General features: G+C 41.3%; 1 protein-coding gene across 3 annotated transcripts in view; it reads right to left on the bottom strand.

The window, feature by feature from the left end:
- Positions 1-16,483, bottom strand: part of LOC137959364 (phospholipid--sterol O-acyltransferase) — a 56,197-nt gene extending 39,714 nt beyond the window's left edge. For 2 of the 3 annotated variants that reach the window (XR_011114066.1, XM_068806764.1), the window contains exons 1-7: positions 15,922-16,483; positions 15,227-15,362; positions 14,676-14,820; positions 13,800-13,969; positions 13,631-13,707; positions 13,108-13,321; positions 12,847-12,994 (exon numbers count right to left, since the gene is read on the bottom strand). Coding sequence is in view for 2 of the 3 variants with exons in the window: in XM_068806764.1 (XP_068662865.1) it covers positions 12,847-12,994; positions 13,108-13,321; positions 13,631-13,707; positions 13,800-13,969; positions 14,676-14,820; positions 15,227-15,362; positions 15,922-16,176 (1,145 nt within the window). In the remaining variant the exon portion in view is untranslated. The remainder of the gene's footprint in view (positions 1-12,846; positions 12,995-13,107; positions 13,322-13,630; positions 13,708-13,799; positions 13,970-14,675; positions 14,821-15,226; positions 15,363-15,921) is intronic. The other variant, XM_068806770.1, reaches the window with a different exon arrangement.
- Positions 16,484-17,998: the final 1,515 nt, after the last annotated feature.

The raw sequence follows: 17,998 nt of genomic DNA, 5'->3' as shown, positions 1-17,998 counted from the left end.
TAATATATCTTCTTACCTGAATTGTATATAGACCCACACCCCTAGCTTTGCCAACCATTTGGCGGACTCTCACACTAAATGGGGATCCTCCCTCCAAAGCCTTATTGTGGTGCGTGGCCCCTCTCTACAGGTTGTATTTCTTCTCTTTGTTTATAATATTCACACATTCCATAAAAAAAAAAACCATAAACGGTAGGAAACTACTTATCATAGGAAACAACTTTCCTAGAAATAAGCAAAACTAAGTAAACTCTAAATTACAATTCTAACATAAACATTAAAAAAATACAATTTTATATGGACATTGAAGAAGTGTACATGCATCAACCTCTTAGATTTTTTACTTAGAGGCAAGTGGAAAAAAGTCCATTTATGGTCTGAAGCAAAGCCCCAGTGTGTGGCTTAAAAAGTTCAACAGAGCTATAGAGGCTTTTGGTTTCAATAGAAATCATTCTAATCATTTTCAATTTGTTCGAAGACAAGAGAAAGTGGTTGCAATTTTATATGGACATTGAAGAAGTGTACATTTTTTTTTTTTTGAGAAGGTGATGATTTCATTAAAACAAAAACAGAACAAGATTAGGCAGGCTTCCTCCTTACAAGAGGGGCCTCCCTCCTCTGCTTAGCACAACCGTCTGCAACAGAATTTGGAACGGGGAACATGGGACCAAATACAGGTAATAAAGGGGAGAATGTCTAAAATAGAATGGTAAACATCCCAGTGATGCCATGGTGGGGGAGAGGGAGAGGAGAACCATCAGATGATCACCGCGGAGTCTCCCTCAATGCGGAGTGGCCGAAAGAAATGCTCACGAAAGAGGATGAGGCCTCTGAGGAGGGCCTAAAGCTCAGCAGCAGTGGAGTCCGCAATGCCCGTGGGACCAGAATAGGACAAAAGCTGGGTACCGACCGAAGCATGGAAGGCCCCACCATAGCCAGCCAAACCAGGGTTGCCAAGGGAGCTGCCATCGAAATTCATCTTGATGTAGCCCAAATCAAGGGGGTGCCATTCCTGCATTTTTGGAGGCTTCAATGAAACTCCCAAATGGGTAATGGTGCTCCAATTTTCCCTAAGCGAGAGCCCAGAGAGTGTAGAGAACTCCTTCCTGGAGTGGAGCCAAGGAGAGATGTGGCCAGTAATAGAGGAGATAACCCGGCCACGAAGGAGATGCTTAGCATTAAAACGCTTGTTGTTGCGTTCCATTCAGATGCCCCATGTGATGAAAGCAATGTAGGCAGAGATGATCAGCTTCCCCAATTTAGGGAGGGGAATCCCAAGGAGCAACCGCCCAATCGCAAGTATGTCCTCTGGCAGGCAAAGCTAGAAACCGAACCAGTTGAGGATGCTCATCCAAATAGACCAAGAGTAAGGGCAGGTAGAAAATAGCTGCTAAGAGGTCTCCTCCTCCAAACCACATAGGGGGCAAGAGGTGCAAATAGTGAGATTGCCACAACGATGGAGGTTGACAATAGTGAGTATTTTGTTGAACCCGGCACTCTTAAAGGAAGAATTTGATCTTCGGGGGAGCGGAGAGACGCCAAATATATTCAACCTCATGCTTGGAGTAGCTGAAGTCCAACCCCTGTAGGCAGAAGAGACCGAGAAAGTACCACTCGCCTTCGGCCACCAAATCATCGAGTCTTCCAAAGATCCACGAGGCCTAGAGTCAAAAATCACCTCAAGGAGCCGACAAGAGAGCAAGGCATCTACGTCATCCAATCCTCTACGTAATCGGAGATCCCAACTATCCAGCCTCCAGGCATCCGCAACCAACATGTCGCACTGTGTGGAGGCCCGCTAAATATTGCCAAATGAGCCCTTTAGATGCCCAAAGCTAACCCACCAGTCTTCCCAGAAGCGGATCGAGTGACCATTCCCAACGTGAAAACAGATGCCCGAGTGGAACAACGGAAGGAAAGGAAAGATAGCGCTCCAAATAGGAGATAGAGAAGCTCTCCTCCCTCCCGAGGTCCACCAGAACTAATGCCGATTAAGCTTGGATGCAACCATTGGTCTCCATAGATTGTTGCCTGCAGTGTTGAATTTCCAAATCCACTTGAGGAGGGATTCATGTCCTTGGAGAACCTAATATCCAGACCTCCCCTAGATTTGGGAGTGCAAACATCTGACCATCTCACTAGATGGTACTTAAACTCAGTAGTGGTGCCACGCCAAAGGAATCTTCTCATCATGCCATCAATCTGATTACATATCGAGGTGGGGCAATGCATGAACGAGTGGGATTCCAGCCAAACAAGATTTAAGCAAAGTAAGCCTCCCAACTTTGGATAGGAAACGACCCCTCCCAGTAGCCAATCGGCGATCCAATCTCTCAATAATCAGGGTCCATAAATCCTTGCTGATACGGGATGTAAAGAGAGGGAGACCGAGGTCTATGGTGGGGATGGTAGATATAGAACAGCCCAAGAAATCCACCATAGATCGGAGTTTGTCTATGTTGATTAAACCCTAACAGAGATGTTTTCTGCCAATTGACTTACTGGCCCGATACAGTCTCAAAAAGCCCCAATAAAGCATTGATCTTCACAATATAGTCCAAGGATCCGACCCCAAACAATAAGGTATCGTCCACATATTGGAGAAGGAGAATGTCAAAAGCCTCACAACTGCTAATCAGCCCAAGCCAACCAACCTCTCTAGCCCGATAAGTCATGGCCGATAGAAGCTCAACCACAATATTGAATAGAAGAGGGGAAAGCAGATCCCCTTGTCGAATACCCCTGGAGCCCTTAAAAAAGCCACAAGCAATCCCATTGAGAAGGAGGGACAAAGAGGCCGATGAGACACATGATCTAATCCAACCCCTCCAACGATCACCGAAGCCCATTTGACCCAGAAGGTCATCTAAGAGATCTCAGTTAACCCTGTCAAATGCCTTCTTAAGATCAAGCTTCAAGGCAAACCGAGGGCAACTAGAGTGGGAGAAATGATCGAAGAGCTCGTGAGCCGCCATGGAAGAGTCAAGGATGTTCCTCCCCCTTAGGAAAGCACCTAGACCATTGTAGATGACCAAGGGCAGGAGGGACTTCAATCGCCGAGCGAGGAGCCAAGCAATAATTTTGTAAGAGCTAGAGATGAGACTTATGGGCCGAAAATCACCTGACTGCTCAACATTGTCTGTCTTCGGAACTAAGGCATAAAAGACGCCTCCATACTTCTAAAGGTGATGCCATTCTTGTGAAAACCTTGAACCATATTGTGTATGTCCTGCTTAATATTGGGCCAAGCTCTATGATAGAAATCCCCGTTAAACCCATCCGGACCAGGCGCACGGTCACAGGTCAAACCAAGGACAGCCTTCTCAATTTCAAACTCAGAGAAAGGAAGCACAATCAGGGAGGCGGCGGCACTGGAGATTTTGGCAAAGTTGAGGTGTTGGAGCTTAGGACGATGAGGGCACTCCTCTGAATAAAGATTTGCATAAAATTTGATCAAAGAATCAGTAATAGAGGATTTGTAAGAGATTACCTCATTGTCTACACACAATGAGGTAATTCGGTTAGTCCTCCTCGCCGAGGCGCTGGCATGAAAAAATTTTGTATTGGCATCTCCCTCTTTCAGCCATCTAAAGCAGGCGTGTTGCTTCCATCTCACTTTCTCCGAGTGGAGAAGAGTAAAAAGACGAGCCTAAAGAGCAGTGCGAGAAGAAAATTCAATATCGGATAGGTACCTTTGTTGTTCAACTTGATCAAGGACATCAATCTAGGAAGTGAGAGAAAAAATTTCTGCACCAAGGGAGAATTTCAGGTAGGAAGCCCAGGACTTCAGCTTACCTTTGAGAAGCTTAAGTTTCTGAGGGAGGTCCCAATCCGCACGATGACCATCGATAAACTCGGACCACCAATCAGCAAGGAGGTGATCAAAATTCGCCTCAAGTAACGAAGAGTTTTCAAAGCGGAAGGGGGCAGGACCCTATCTACCAAAAGATGTAGAAAGGAGAATCGGCCAATGATCAGATTCCACCCGGTTGAGAACCCTGCCTGAAGCATCATCATAGATTTGGACCACAATTCCCGGACACTGGAGTTAGTCATGCATTGACACACCAATGGTTTTAAATTTTGTGGCAATATATTAATAATTAATAATACGTAAAAATATATATTGTGTTATTGATAAAATAATATATTTATTTATTTTTTTTATTTTTATTACTGTATTAAATTAGTGATTTTTAATTTTTAAAATATATCTTTTGTTATTAAAATATTAATTAATTTATTTATTATATTCGCTTTTGTCATTGTTTACTTTTTTTATTTATTTTTTATAATTTATTATAGTCACATGTAATTATTATATTATTTTATAATAAATTGTAATCATTAATTAATATAATATAGTATTTCATTAATTAGTATATTAATATATTTTAATACTACATTAAATCACTTATTAGTGTAGTAACCATGTTTATTTTGGTTAATTATCTGTTTAGGTCTATGTTCTATTAAAGTATATTATCAAAAGTTTCTCATTCTCTTGTTTACATCATATTTTTCATTTTGGGGTACTAACACTGGAATCTGTTTTCCAATGCAGTTGAACTCGTCTATACTAACACCCAAGGAAGAGTTGAAGTTGAATCACACATAATTATTATATTATTTTATAATAAACTGTAATCATTAATTAATATAATATAGTATTTCATTAATTAGTATATTAATATATTTTCATACTACATTAAATCACTTATTAGTGTAGTAACCATGTTTATTTTGGTTAATTATCTGTTTAGGTCTATGTTCTATTTAAGTATATTATAAAAAGTTTCTCATTCTCTTGTTTACATCATATTTTTCATTTTGGGGTACTAACACTAGAATCTGTTTTCCAGTGCACTTGAACTCGTCTATACTAACACACACGGAAGAGTTGAAGCTGAATCAAATCTTTGCCTTGAATTTGAAGTCTAACTTCAACTTTAACTTCAACCACAATGTTGACGACCAACCCCCCCCCCCCCCCCCCCCCCCCCCCCACATGAGTTTCACAGAGAGAGACCACCCACTTAGGCCGATAGCAACAATCTGTGATTGTTTACTTTTTTTATTTATTTTTTATAATTTATTATAGTCACATGTAATTATTATATTATTTTATAATAAATTGTAATCATTAATTAATATAATATAGTATTTCATTAATTAGTATATTAATATATTTTAATACTACATTAAATCACTTATTAGTGTAGTAACCATGTTTATTTTGGTTAATTATCTGTTTAGGTCTATGTTCTATTAAAGTATATTATCAAAAGTTTCTCATTCTCTTGTTTACATCATATTTTTCATTTTGGGGTACTAACACTGGAATCTGTTTTCCAATGCAGTTGAACTCGTCTATACTAACACCCAAGGAAGAGTTGAAGTTGAATCACACGTAATTATTATATTATTTTATAATAAACTGTAATCATTAATTAATATAATATAGTATTTCATTAATTAGTATATTAATATATTTTCATACTACATTAAATCACTTATTAGTGTAGTAACCATGTTTATTTTGGTTAATTATCTGTTTAGGTCTATGTTCTATTTAAGTATATTATAAAAAGTTTCTCATTCTCTTGTTTACATCATATTTTTCATTTTGGGGTACTAACACTGGAATCTGTTTTCCAGTGCACTTGAACTCGTCTATACTAACACACACGGAAGAGTTGAAGCTGAATCAAATCTTTGCCTTGAATTTGAAGTCTAACTTCAACTTTAACTTCAACCACAATGTTGACGACCAACCCCCCCCCCCCCCCATGAGTTTCACAGAGAGAGACCACCCACTTAGGCCGATAGCAACAATCTATTTCCAAAAGGATTGGACAAAAGAATCAAAAATCAAAGGTGGGGTCATTAATCCAAGCATTGTTAAATTGGAATGGCAGGGGGGGGACGCGCGGTTAGTTACCGAAGTGAGTATCTACCATGATTGGACAATGATCCGAAACTACACGGCCAAGGACTTTGCCGGTTGCATTGTTATAGAGCCGCAACCAGTCCTCATTGGCGAGGAATCTATCAAGCTTTGACATAACAAGGGGTTGCCTACCATTGGACCAAGTGAAGGACTTCCTGAACAAAGCAATTTCATCAAGATCCCAGCATCCAATGAAGTCAACAAAGAGCTTCAAGGAGGTAGTGAGCCTCCTAGACAACAGAGACTTCTCATGGCAAAACCAAGTCACATTGAAGTCCCCAACAAGCAACAAAGGAACAGGCCATCTCTGATAGACCGATAGGAGGTCGTCCCAGAAAAGGTGTCTCCCGCTATGTCTAGTAGGCCCATAAACCCCCACAAGACACCAAATGTTTCCCGAGCACTTGTCCTGCAACTTAATGCCAAGAGAGTAGCTTCCCTGAAGCTATCAATCACCTCAATTGTGCCAGTGTCCCAGATAAGAAGAATTCCTCCCGCAGAGCCAACGGTGTCCACAGTGATCCAACCGGACTCCTTCTGAGACCAAATATCACGAACAAAACCGAAGGGGAGAGAAGTCACCTTAGTCTCTTGAAGCACAACAATGCTTGATTTAGTAGAGGCAAGGAGGCTTTGAATAGACGCACGGCACCGTGTTGAGCCAATTCCACAAACATTCCACAAGAGCACAATCATTGATCATTTCTTTTTTTCTTTGATTTTTCACAGGGGTAATTGTCCCCTGGAAGAGGCCCCGTGAAGACAGTGCCTATCACTTCGGCTATTTCCACAATCTGAGCCCAGGTTTCCGGGTTGAACTTAGGCTACTCGGACTGAAGCATCTCCACAAAATGATAGGATCTTTCACCCAGTTCCGGAAAAACGAATAGGCACATCTCTTGATCCCGGGAAAGCGGATTTGAGAATTGGGCTCCCCCTAAAGCAATTGACGAGGCTAACCTCTATTCCGTCGCTATGGGGTGGGGAGTAGTTTTGGCGCGACCTTGAAGGGCTTGCTCACTTGTCCTTGATTCAAAGTCAAAGAAGTAGTTTAAGGGGGGGAAAGGGGGTCCATGCTCGGGAGGGTGATTTCTGGAGTGAAGGCAGGGAGGGCACAATCGAAGGACACGCGGCAACCTCCAAATGTGGGGACGGTGGGAGTGTGGTTTTTTCTAGAGTAAAGACGGAGCGAGTGGCAATGGTGGTTGTTGGGGGCTGACAAGAATATGTTGGGAATCAGAGGGGTTAATTTCGGGGGGAGATTGTAAGTGGTGAGGGGTTTTTTGCTGCATTTGGGCGGGGGATAAGAGAGGTGAGTGTGGCAGGCAGGGGACAGGCATACTGCACTTCCTAGGGAGGAGTGGAGTTAGAATGTGCTGCTCAATGCGCTGATAGGATATGGGGGGCATCTCCAAATGGCTCATCGACATCGGGATACTCCACATGTTGAAAATCTGCCATAGCACTAATGTCAATTCAGACCCAAAATTGGCCGTTGTCTACCATGATGCATTTGAAATGCAGCCCGTCATAGGGTCGGAGTGGGTTGATGAGGATCCGGGCGTCATCGAGTCGATGTCAATGCTCAATGAGTGGGCAATTATGGACCCGAACTCGTCAATGATGCTTGAGAAGACCAAAGATTGCTATAACTCCACTGGTAAGTTAGTTATAGTAGCCCATTGTCCGAACTGGCTGGATGGCGTCAAGGTAAGCCATTTTGTGATCCCCGTGATGCCTGAAGGGGGGTGGGGTGAGAGGGCGAGAGGGCGAGAGCAGCCATTGTCTCCAGCTAAGTGCAAAAATGTATGGATTTGGGAGGTGAGAAAAGAACTTTTGGGAGGATATGTGAGGTTTAGTTCAGCACACAGCCACTAGAGGATGTTGGATTTTTTGGTTTCGGAGGTGGTATGAATGATGATTGAACACGCCAGCACAAGATGCCCATAACAAAAAAAGGTTTGGGGGTAGGCAAATGGTTTTTGGGAGCTCAGTAGAGAGGGAAGGGGGATTTGGTGTCGGCAGGGCTCAAAAAGGAGAGGGTGGAACATTTGACTGCTTCTGCCAATGGGAAACGGCACGCTCATCGGTGTTGGGGCCAGAGAGAAGCTCTCGAAGGGCTTCCGCCAGCTCTTTCCAGCCATATTCCGGAATGAAGAGCCGAGCTAGGCTGGAGTTTCCTCGGCATTGGGTGATTGGCGACCTCGGAATGTGGTCATAGAGAAGGTGAAGGCGGAGCTACACGACCTTCTCAACCTCGCTTCCGTGCAGAGCAAAAATTGTTGGACGAAGGCGGAAATGGCCACGGCGGACAAGCAGATGAAAGACAGCTTCGGTCCGCTCGCCGAGCTGATGCGAATGACTAGACATGAGCTGCGATTCACCCTCTCGCTTGTAACTCGGTTTTTTCCGTAAGAGAAACGACAAAGATGTTGTTGTCACCGTTGACATGAGACAGCGATTCATTCCGCATCATTAGGTTCTGTTGGGGCCTTCAAATGCTCGTCAGCATAGTTTCTAGGGTTTTCCGATCGTCGGCCAGAACTCTAGCCGTTGGTAGAAGGGACGACCTTCCTGTTGCTTGGAGACGCTCGGAGCACAGGCTTGAAGCAACGATGGCCGACGTCGGAGTTGACAACGGAGGGGATGTCAGCGACGCAGTGGCCAACAAGTGGAAGCAGGTGTGGCAGGCAGGGGCACCCATTCTCGCTCAGTCGCACTCGGTCTCTTACAGTCATGCATGGGCGCGCTCTTGCACATTTCAAATATTTAAAGCCAACAATAATGATCGTCTTTTATGAGGGGCTTTGCTGGCTTCATCGGTAATAGTGAACTTGAAGAAATCACTTTGTCCGGAAAAACATTCACTAGGTCTAACGGGCAACAGCACCCTATCCTCTCAAAATTAGACCGTTTCCTGGCAGACTCAAATTGGCTCCATCTTTATGAAGATATTTTTGAAAAAGTCCCCAATCGGGTAGGATTCGACCACTGGCCCATCCTCTTATCCACCTCTTGTGGACAATGGGGTCCCCCCCCCCCCCCCCCCATTCAGATTTGAAAACACCTAGCTCTCGGATCCTGATTTCGATGTGCTCTTGAAAAACTGGTGGTCCAATTTTCTAGCTTGGGGTCGACCAGAGTGGTCTCTTCCGATAAAGCTCAAACTCCTCAAAAAGAATCTTAAGGATTGGTCCTTCCAGCATCACAAATCTGCCAAAGAAAAGAAATCCTCTCTCCTCTCGACATCGCTGAGCTGGACTTTCGGAAGAACAAAGGTACCTATCTCCATCTAAATTTTCCTCTCGCCTTTCTCTTCAAAGAGAGTTGCAAGCTCTCCTAGTTCAGGAAAGAATCAGTTGGAAGCCAAGAACCCGTTTCAAATGGCTAACTGAAGGAGATGCCAATACAAATTTTTTCTACTCCCTCGCATCAACGAGGAAGAGATCCAACCGAATTACCTCTTTATGCATCAATAATGAGGTAGCGTCGGATAGGATCCAAATTACTAATGAGCTGCTCAATTTTTTCACAAATTTATACACTGATGATTTTATTAACCGGCCCAAAGTCCAGCAGCTTCATTTTGGGCAGCTTCCCATCTCAGCATCATCTATCCTCGAAGCTCCTTTCTCTCAAAAGGAAATTGAGAAGGCAATCTTGGGCATGGCTTGTGATTGGGCCCCGGGACCTGATGGATTTAACGGTGAATTCTACCATCGTGCTTGGCCGATTATCAAGGGAGATATTTATAAGACGGTTGAAGGTTTTTCCATGACTGGCATCTCCTTTCTTAGCATGGGAGCTTCCTTTATCTCACTAATCCCCAAGAAGATAAACGTTGAGACCCCTGGTGATTTTCGCCCTATCAGCCTGATTTCAAATTCATAAAAGATTATTGCTAGACTCCTTGCAAACAGGCTCAAAACAGTTCTCCCACTTGTCATCAACCATGGCCAGAGTGCTTTCTTGAAGGGCAAAAACATCTTGGACTCAGCTATGGCGGCGCACGAGTTGTTCGATAAATTTTCTCGCTCGAAGGATCCAATCTTTATTCTTAAGTTGCATTTAGAAAAGGCTTTAGATCAGGTAAATTGGAGTCTCTTGGATGACATCATGAGTAGGATGGGTTTCAGAGTCGTTGGAGATATTGGATTAGGAGCTGCTTGTCCTCCGCTTCGTACGCTCTTGTCTTAAATGGAACTGTTTGTGGTTGCTTCAATAGATCTAGAGGATTAAGACAGGGCGATCCTCTTTCCCCTCTTTTCTTCAACATTGTGGCGGAATTCCTTTCTGCTATACTAGTTTCAGCCAAAGAATGTGGATGGCTGCATCCAACCAGCAGTTCCTCGACTTTCAACATTCCGGTGCTTCAATATGCGGATGACACTTTGATTTTTGGAGCAAGAACATTTGACAACATAAAAGAAGTAAAGGCAGTTTTAGGGCTCTTTGAAATCTGCTCAGGTCAGAAAGTCAATTGGGGGAAAACTTCATTGATTGGGTTCAATATCAACCCAAACTCTCTCTCAGAAATGGCGGAGGTGCTTGGTTGTGTAATCTCATCCACCCCTTGTACTTACCTTGGCCTTCCTCTGCTCACTGGTCGTATTTTCAAAGATCTTTGGACTCCAGTCATAGAGAAGATGGAATTACGACTTGCATCATGGAAGGGTCGTTTGCTTAGCAAAGCAGGAAGGTTGACTCTTTTGAAATCATGTATCGCTGGCATTCCAAACCATTATCTATCCTTCATGCCTTGCCCAACTTCTGTTAGTTAGCAGCTTCATAAAACGAAGAAGCACTTTCTTTGGAGAGGAAACAACCTTGACTTCAAGTACCATTTGGTCAATTGGGAGGAAGTTTGCCTCCCGAAAAATTTTGGAGGTCTCGGAATCCGGCTCTTCAAAGACATGAATCAGGCCTTGCTTCTTAAATGGATTTGGAGACTCAATTCATCTGCTCCAACTCTGAAAAAATATGGTGCTCTCAAAACTCGGCATTTCCTCAAAGTGGTGGACAGATGGGGGAAACAGAAGGAATTTATTTCCTATATGGAGGTCGCTCTATCTCTTAACTCCTACTTTCTCTACGGCAGTCCGATTCTATGCGGTTGATGGCCATCATATCAGATTCTGGGAAGATTGGTGGTTGGGTGATATGCCTCTTCAGAACACCTTTCCTAGCCTCTTCAAATTTCAAGATTGAGGAATAGTACCATTGCTTAAGTCGTTGATAATGGGTGATGGCACATTCAGCCTCGCCATCGCCTATCTAAGTTAGAAGGTCTTGAAGCCAGCCGACTGTTGGACGCTCTGCAGCCAACCAGAATCCAAGCTAACAAATCAGACAAATTAATCTGGTGGCCAAATAAAAGTGGCTCTTTCTCTGTCTCCTCTGCTTATGTTGCTATTTGAGGAGAGATCACTCGAGGTCCCAAGCATGCAATACAATTCACATGGCGTCTTAGTGCCCCCCCAAAAATAAAATTCTTCATGTGGAGTACTTGCCGTAATAAGATTCTCTCTGCTGACAACCTCAAAATTCGTGGCCAACTCGGAGTTGATCCCATATGCCCTTTCTGCCATGCAAAGGAAGAAACTGTTAGCCACTTGCTTCTTTTGTGCCCTTTCTCTTGGGGGATTTGGACGTCGATTCTTAGCAAAATTGGGCTCTAACTCTGCTTCCCCGAGGACTTGACAGCCACCTGTCGTATGCTTGTTGGGACTCCTATCCCCGGTTTTGGGAAATTGATGATCTCTGCTTTATCTGCATTCATCCCCTAGGGTCTTTGGCTGGAGCGAAATCAAAGAAGATTCAATGCCAAATTCAACACTCAAGATAAGAGTCATTAAAACCATCTCAGGCAATATTGCTACTTGGTTTCACTCTAGAAAGGCCTTCTCCCCTTTCTCAGGATCATCCATCAGAAATAATTGGAGAAGCCTAGCCCAACTCCACACCTCCTCGAAGCCTCCTATCATCTGCGAATGGACCCCGCCTCCTGCTGGAGTCCTTAAGCTGAATTTTGACGGTTCTTCTCTTGGTAACCCTGGCTTAGCTGGTTTTTGTGGCATGATCCGTGATTCTCTTGGGAACCAGATCGTCTCTTTCTCCGGGCCGCTTGGTATTGCAGACTCCACAACGGCGGAGCTTCAAAGCCTACTTAATAGGCTTCGTGTTTTTCGCGATTATTGCTTACCCCTGTCCTGATCGAGGGAGACTCTAAGGTGGTGATCGGTTGGTGCGAGAATGCCTCTACACCTCCATGGCGCCATTGGGATGCCTTTTTTGAAATTTTGGATATTGCTAATCTCTTTGATTGTTTCTGGTCTCTCATTCCGAGATCAGCGAATTCTATTCTTGATGCTCTAGCCAAACAAGGAGCCTCCTTGCAATCTCTTATTGTCAGGAGTTAGCTCCTTTTGTTTTCTTAATAAATTCACATTTCATAAAAAAAAAAAAACAATAATGATGGTCAAGAGTTAAATTTTAAATAAAACAAGGTGTCACTCATAGTTTTTGTAATTTATTAAGATCATTAGGACATGTTTCCAAGTGATGAAGCAGTGTAAACCATCATTAGAGATACTTATAAAATGTCAGAAATATTGAGTTGGACTGTCTTTGCTCTAGAAAGCTAATCTGGTGTTATGCCTTGTAGGAAGCATGCTAAGGAATGTCAGCTTTACAGGCCACTCAAGTCTGGCAAGAAACTCCATCTACGATCAGGCAATGAATATCAATAAAGTACTTCTCTCAATGGCTTGACAAGAGCACATCAATTTTTTTCAAAGATGGTCATATGGGCATCAATCATATCAGCTCATAGCATATCATTATAAAAATATCTATATTATACTGCCAAATCAAATTTTGGTTGAATATGCACTTACTTGTGTAGTTGATGCAACAGTCTTTTGCTATCAGGATCATAATCCTCTATTGCCTTGAAAAGGGTCCCATCAGATAATTCTCTAGCAGAAAAAGACAACTGGATTGGAAGTCCACATTCCATGCTGGAAATTGAAGCCTGGGATACTTCTGGGATTGAAGGAAATGCATCAATACCAGTCAAAAATGAGAAAAATCAAGACAGAAACAGGGATCACTCAATAACTATGCAAAAAAAAGCATAAGGCTTTTGATAAAAACACCTCTCACAGAAGGTATTTCAATGTTTACAATATTTGTGGGCCACCCAGAGTAGTTCGTTTGATATTCCATCTGATCACAGTGATATGTAGCTTGCATCTTTCCTCTTCCATCGAACAAATGTTTCCAATACACATCATCTGCTCTACAGTACTTTGAGAATGGCATCATCCATAGAGAAGAACCAAATGAATTGAACATCAATCGAGCAGTTCCCTGATGACTTGAACAAGAAAACAATCAATTTTTGTCAATATAGCTGCTTGCCCACACAATGAAGGAGCATGAGTTCATAAATACTTCCAAGCTACAAGAAACTAAGTCAGATAAAAAAGCAGTCAAGTTTGAGGGAACTGATTAAAGAATCTGGTCTACAAGAACCAGCAGAAAGTAAACAGAACAGGTGAAAAGGATGCTTCATAAAGCAAACAAAGTGGTATTTTCATTTGGGTAAACCATGATTCCCAGGTTCTAAGATTTTATGAGACAGAAATTTGCAACCATGAGGTCGAGACAAGGAAAAACCTCAGATATAGGAAGGCCAAATGTAACACCAGAAAGAGTTGCTTTTACAGTTTCTATAGAACCAAGAAGAGGAGCCCCTGGAATTGCAGTAGCAACAAATTATTAGCATATATGGCATAATCAAATACTCACAAACTAAATCTGCAGTTTATGAACAAAAAGATAGTACCAACAGCAAAATAGGCATGTATGTGCTCATCAAGCCATTGAATATACTTCTTTGGAGCAATTTCAAGCTTCAGCCATTCCAAAAAATAGCGGAAGACATTATTCCCCAAAGAATGTGCAAAAACAATTGATGGACCACCTCGAAGTTTTAGGGCTGTCTCAAAAGTCAATCTGCAATTACAAGAATACCAAGCTTAAGCTCTTCATCCATAACTTAATATTTGATCAAACAATTGTAGTAGAACATGAAATTGATAATCCATGACAAATTGCAGAAAGCATTTGCTGGTAAAAAAAAAAAAAAAACGATACCCAGAGTTGCAATTATCTGAAAAAAAAATCCAAATGTTGGAGCTTTCACACTTACATCTATTAAATAAATGAAATTTTTAAAAATTAAGGCTAGCAACCCCCTTTCCATGGTGAGGCTTGCACTGAAGACAGCACACCATAAACCAACCTCCCACCCCCGCCAAAGGTTCGATTACTTTTTTTTTTTTTATGAAGATGTATTTTTATTAACAAGATAAAAATACAAAGGTTCGATTACTTTTCTTTGCTATATCTAGTAATTTTCTCTCCCAAACATTATTCTTATCTGAGAAGGTATTATTCATGAGAGTTTTTATATTAAGAAGACCATGAAAGAGTTGGGACAACACTCTGATAATGGCAGATTCACTTGAAACAAGAAATGTGCTACCTTGGAAGTCTAGCATCCAGAATCCTATAGAAAAAAAGGAAGGCTTTGAGAATAGTCTTCACATGAAAGTCTCAATTATCAGATGATTCTATTGAAAACAAAATAGTAAAGCACAAGCATTAAGAAGATGACAACAAAGTCCACAGAAGCATAAAGAGAAAATGAGATGCAAACTTTAATTTGTGAAAGTAAAGGTCGCGCTGCTCTAGCATTGATGCTGATAGCCTCCAGTCATATGGAACAGCGAGAATGGCATTTGCTTCAATTCCAAATTCAATGCACCACTTAACCCATTCTTTCCAAACAGATGACAGGGGACCTGGACATGTATCAATCCAGTATGTAAATAAAAATATTATAGCACCAGAGACATCATTAATATCTTAAAACATTTAATCTCAGAATATAATGTATGTTCACCAATAAAAATTACCGATCATGAATATTCTAAGAGCAGAGTACTCATTTTATTCCACTTTGAATGTGCATACGAATGAATTAGTTCATCTCAAGGAATCAAGGCTAACTATTTAAGATTCTAAAAACAGATACAAGACATATCACTCGAAAGCTCCATAGAAATTAAAAGAACACTCCAAGGAAAGCCAAAATGTAGACTTCAATACAAAATCAACAATCAAGCACATAAGTGGGCAGTAAAGAAAGAAATATGTGAATGATTGACCACAGAGTACAAATTAAGTGTTTTGGAAAGGGAAATTTACCAGTTATGTATCCTGGATCAAGCTCAGTAATTCCAGAAAGACCACAGTCAGGCCGTGATTTGCATTCAGGATGATCTGTCTGATTGTATGGGTCTAATACCATGCATTTGAGCCAACAATTCACAGCAGAAATAAGCTGCAGAAAAATAAGCAACCAAGTTCAGTTTGTCATTAGCCGAATAATCATTATGCCTGAATCTTACAGTAGTTTAGCTTTTTGCTTTTCAAAGTAAAGCATCAGTTAAGAACATTTATATAATCCATGACCAACAACTTCCAACAGCCAAAAAACACATATTGATATAGTTGTCCTCTTCCAAACACTTTTCAATAATTTTAAGTTGAGCAACAAGAGACCCCAACACAAAAAAGTTCTTCCTCATTCCAAACTTTGACGAATGAGAGGAGTTTGGGCAAATTCCTGTTACTAAAACAACTCTGAGAGAAACGTTTGCCTGTCTTTGGATAATATCTTCTAAATATTTAATAAATGCTAACGTAGAAAAAAAATCAAAATATGCTATACTCAGTCATCTCGAACATGAGAAATTCCATTGCCCATGAAGTGACAACAGAGCTAGCTTTATGATACTCCTTGGGATTAAATGAAAACATAAACCCAAGTAAGAATCCGATGGAAGATGAACTAACGAAGATTAAACTAATCGAGAAAATAAGAGTTTATGGGCAAATACTTTGGTAGTGTCAAGCCAGACAGAATCAAGCGGGTTGAAGTCCAGAGGCGAGTAAGGGCAATCCAGAACGGACCACGCTCGGAGTTGTGTAGAAGCGAAACCGGGAAGAATAATCCCCGACAACTTTGAGTAGTCCCCAGTAAATTCTCTGCCATTGACGAAGCACCTGTGCAGAGTTCCGATACAGAGAAAGACCAAAACCAAGTGACAAGGAGAAAAACACGGTCGGAATTCTCTGGCTGCCAAGGTGCCCATGGGCGAAATGACGATAAAAAGGAAATCAACCGAGAGGGAGAACTCCTGTTTTTATTGGGCAAATAATCGCATTTCGGCAGAGAATCAGCTGGAAACTAAAGCGAGAGAATTCGGCTCATTGTTCGTTAGCGGAATAAATCACCGAAGGGCGGTTCAGGTAAAATGGGGAAATGGGAACCGCGCTTCCGGAATAGAGGCACGTGCAGCGTTCACAGCAGTCATACAGTCCCAAACGTTCACTGATTTTGGAAGGAAACCTTAACGGAACAGTGATGTCTGGTATAAGGAAGGGTTTTCCATTGCCACACGACTGATTTGCTGCGTTAACGGATGAATCATTTGTCAATAACGTTAAATCATACGCAAGCGGCTGGGAACGATTGCTATAGCCTTCCCTTCCCAAAAAGAGTAATAATTTTCAGGGGATAGTGTAACAGGACCCTGGCAAGTGCCAAGCAATTAAATAACATTTTCATTTTAAGCCAGAAAACGAAAAAAAATACAAATTGTTGTATCTCGTAATACAGAAGGCTATAAACACTGCCCAAATGATCAAAATACAAAAAATTAACACAAACAAGGACAAACGGAAAAGCATCAATAGCTAACTAATTCTTAAAATGTTCAGCTACACCTCTTTCAAATTTTTGCAATTACTTGTGTATAGATAAGAGAAAAGCTCAAAATACTTTCAAGTTTCAATATTTAAAAGTATTAGGCTAATTTAAATGATTAAACGAAAGGTGAAAACTAACAAAACTATGATATAGGGAGAAAACTTTTTAGGATGTAAACCCCATCACAGTATTAGCATTTTATTTAATTTTTGAAAAGTCATTAACATTTAATTAAGATATTTTTAATTAAAATAAAAATAGTTTAACAAAATTAAAATTAAAAATGGTTTTGTGTGCACTTAGATGATACAACTAACATACTTTACCGTTATATTTAGAAACTTGAAATTCATGTGTATGATATTCTATTTACGAATAGAATTAAATAAGTTTAATTAACAATTAACTAAAATATCATAAATCAAGTTCAAATCCTCACCCCACTTGGCCAAACGAGTACTATTGATTAACATGATAAACTAATAACCAAATATTTATTAAATAATTTCGGCAATCTAACATGATAAACTAATAAAATAATATTTAATATTAATTATTTATTTAAATAATTTCATTAGTCTCTCATGGTGCACACAGATTGTGTTTGTGTTGGGCCCCCTTGGTATGGATCGATTCACCCGACGATCTTCTCTCAGTTCCTAATTGGAATACGTTTGAGAAGAAGGGTTGAAGTTCTTTGAATCCCGGATCTGACACAGGGACTCATAGGCAGGCCACCTGAACTCGTAGGGAGACATGGAGAGGAAGATGAAGATAACCAAGCTTTCGAATGAAGCTTGCACCTTGGACCTCGTTGGGAGAGAGAATCCGATCTCTGGCTAAAACTATTAATCAATTCTTAATTCATTCATAACCTGACTTCCCTATAAAAGGATTAGGGAACGCACACCACAAGGGCCGAACAAAGGGCCACGAGTTTGAGGGAAATTACATCAAGACCTGCTAATTGCATAAAGCTGGCAATTACATAGTCTACCCCCTACATCTACTAGTTACTTTAGATGTTATGGAGTCCATATGGATCAAGGTTGCCATCCTGTCCGGGATATAAATTTTTGAAAATGTCACAAACTATGGCAAGATCCTTTCTGGAGTTCTACAGTAACTGTTGCACCACCTCGCTCGCATGAGTAGTAGCAGGCTTCTCCATAGCGAGATACACCGTTGAAGCCCCTATCTCCAAA

Source organism: Aristolochia californica, unplaced genomic scaffold (assembly GCF_029961685.1).
Source record: "Aristolochia californica isolate CCGP_79_NKW_82.1479 unplaced genomic scaffold, dmAriCali1.0.hap1 SCAF_1, whole genome shotgun sequence".
Taxonomy (NCBI): Eukaryota; Viridiplantae; Streptophyta; class Magnoliopsida; order Piperales; family Aristolochiaceae; genus Aristolochia; species Aristolochia californica.
Note: the sequence above shows the minus strand (reverse complement) of the source record. Positions and strands in the feature narration are given on the sequence as shown.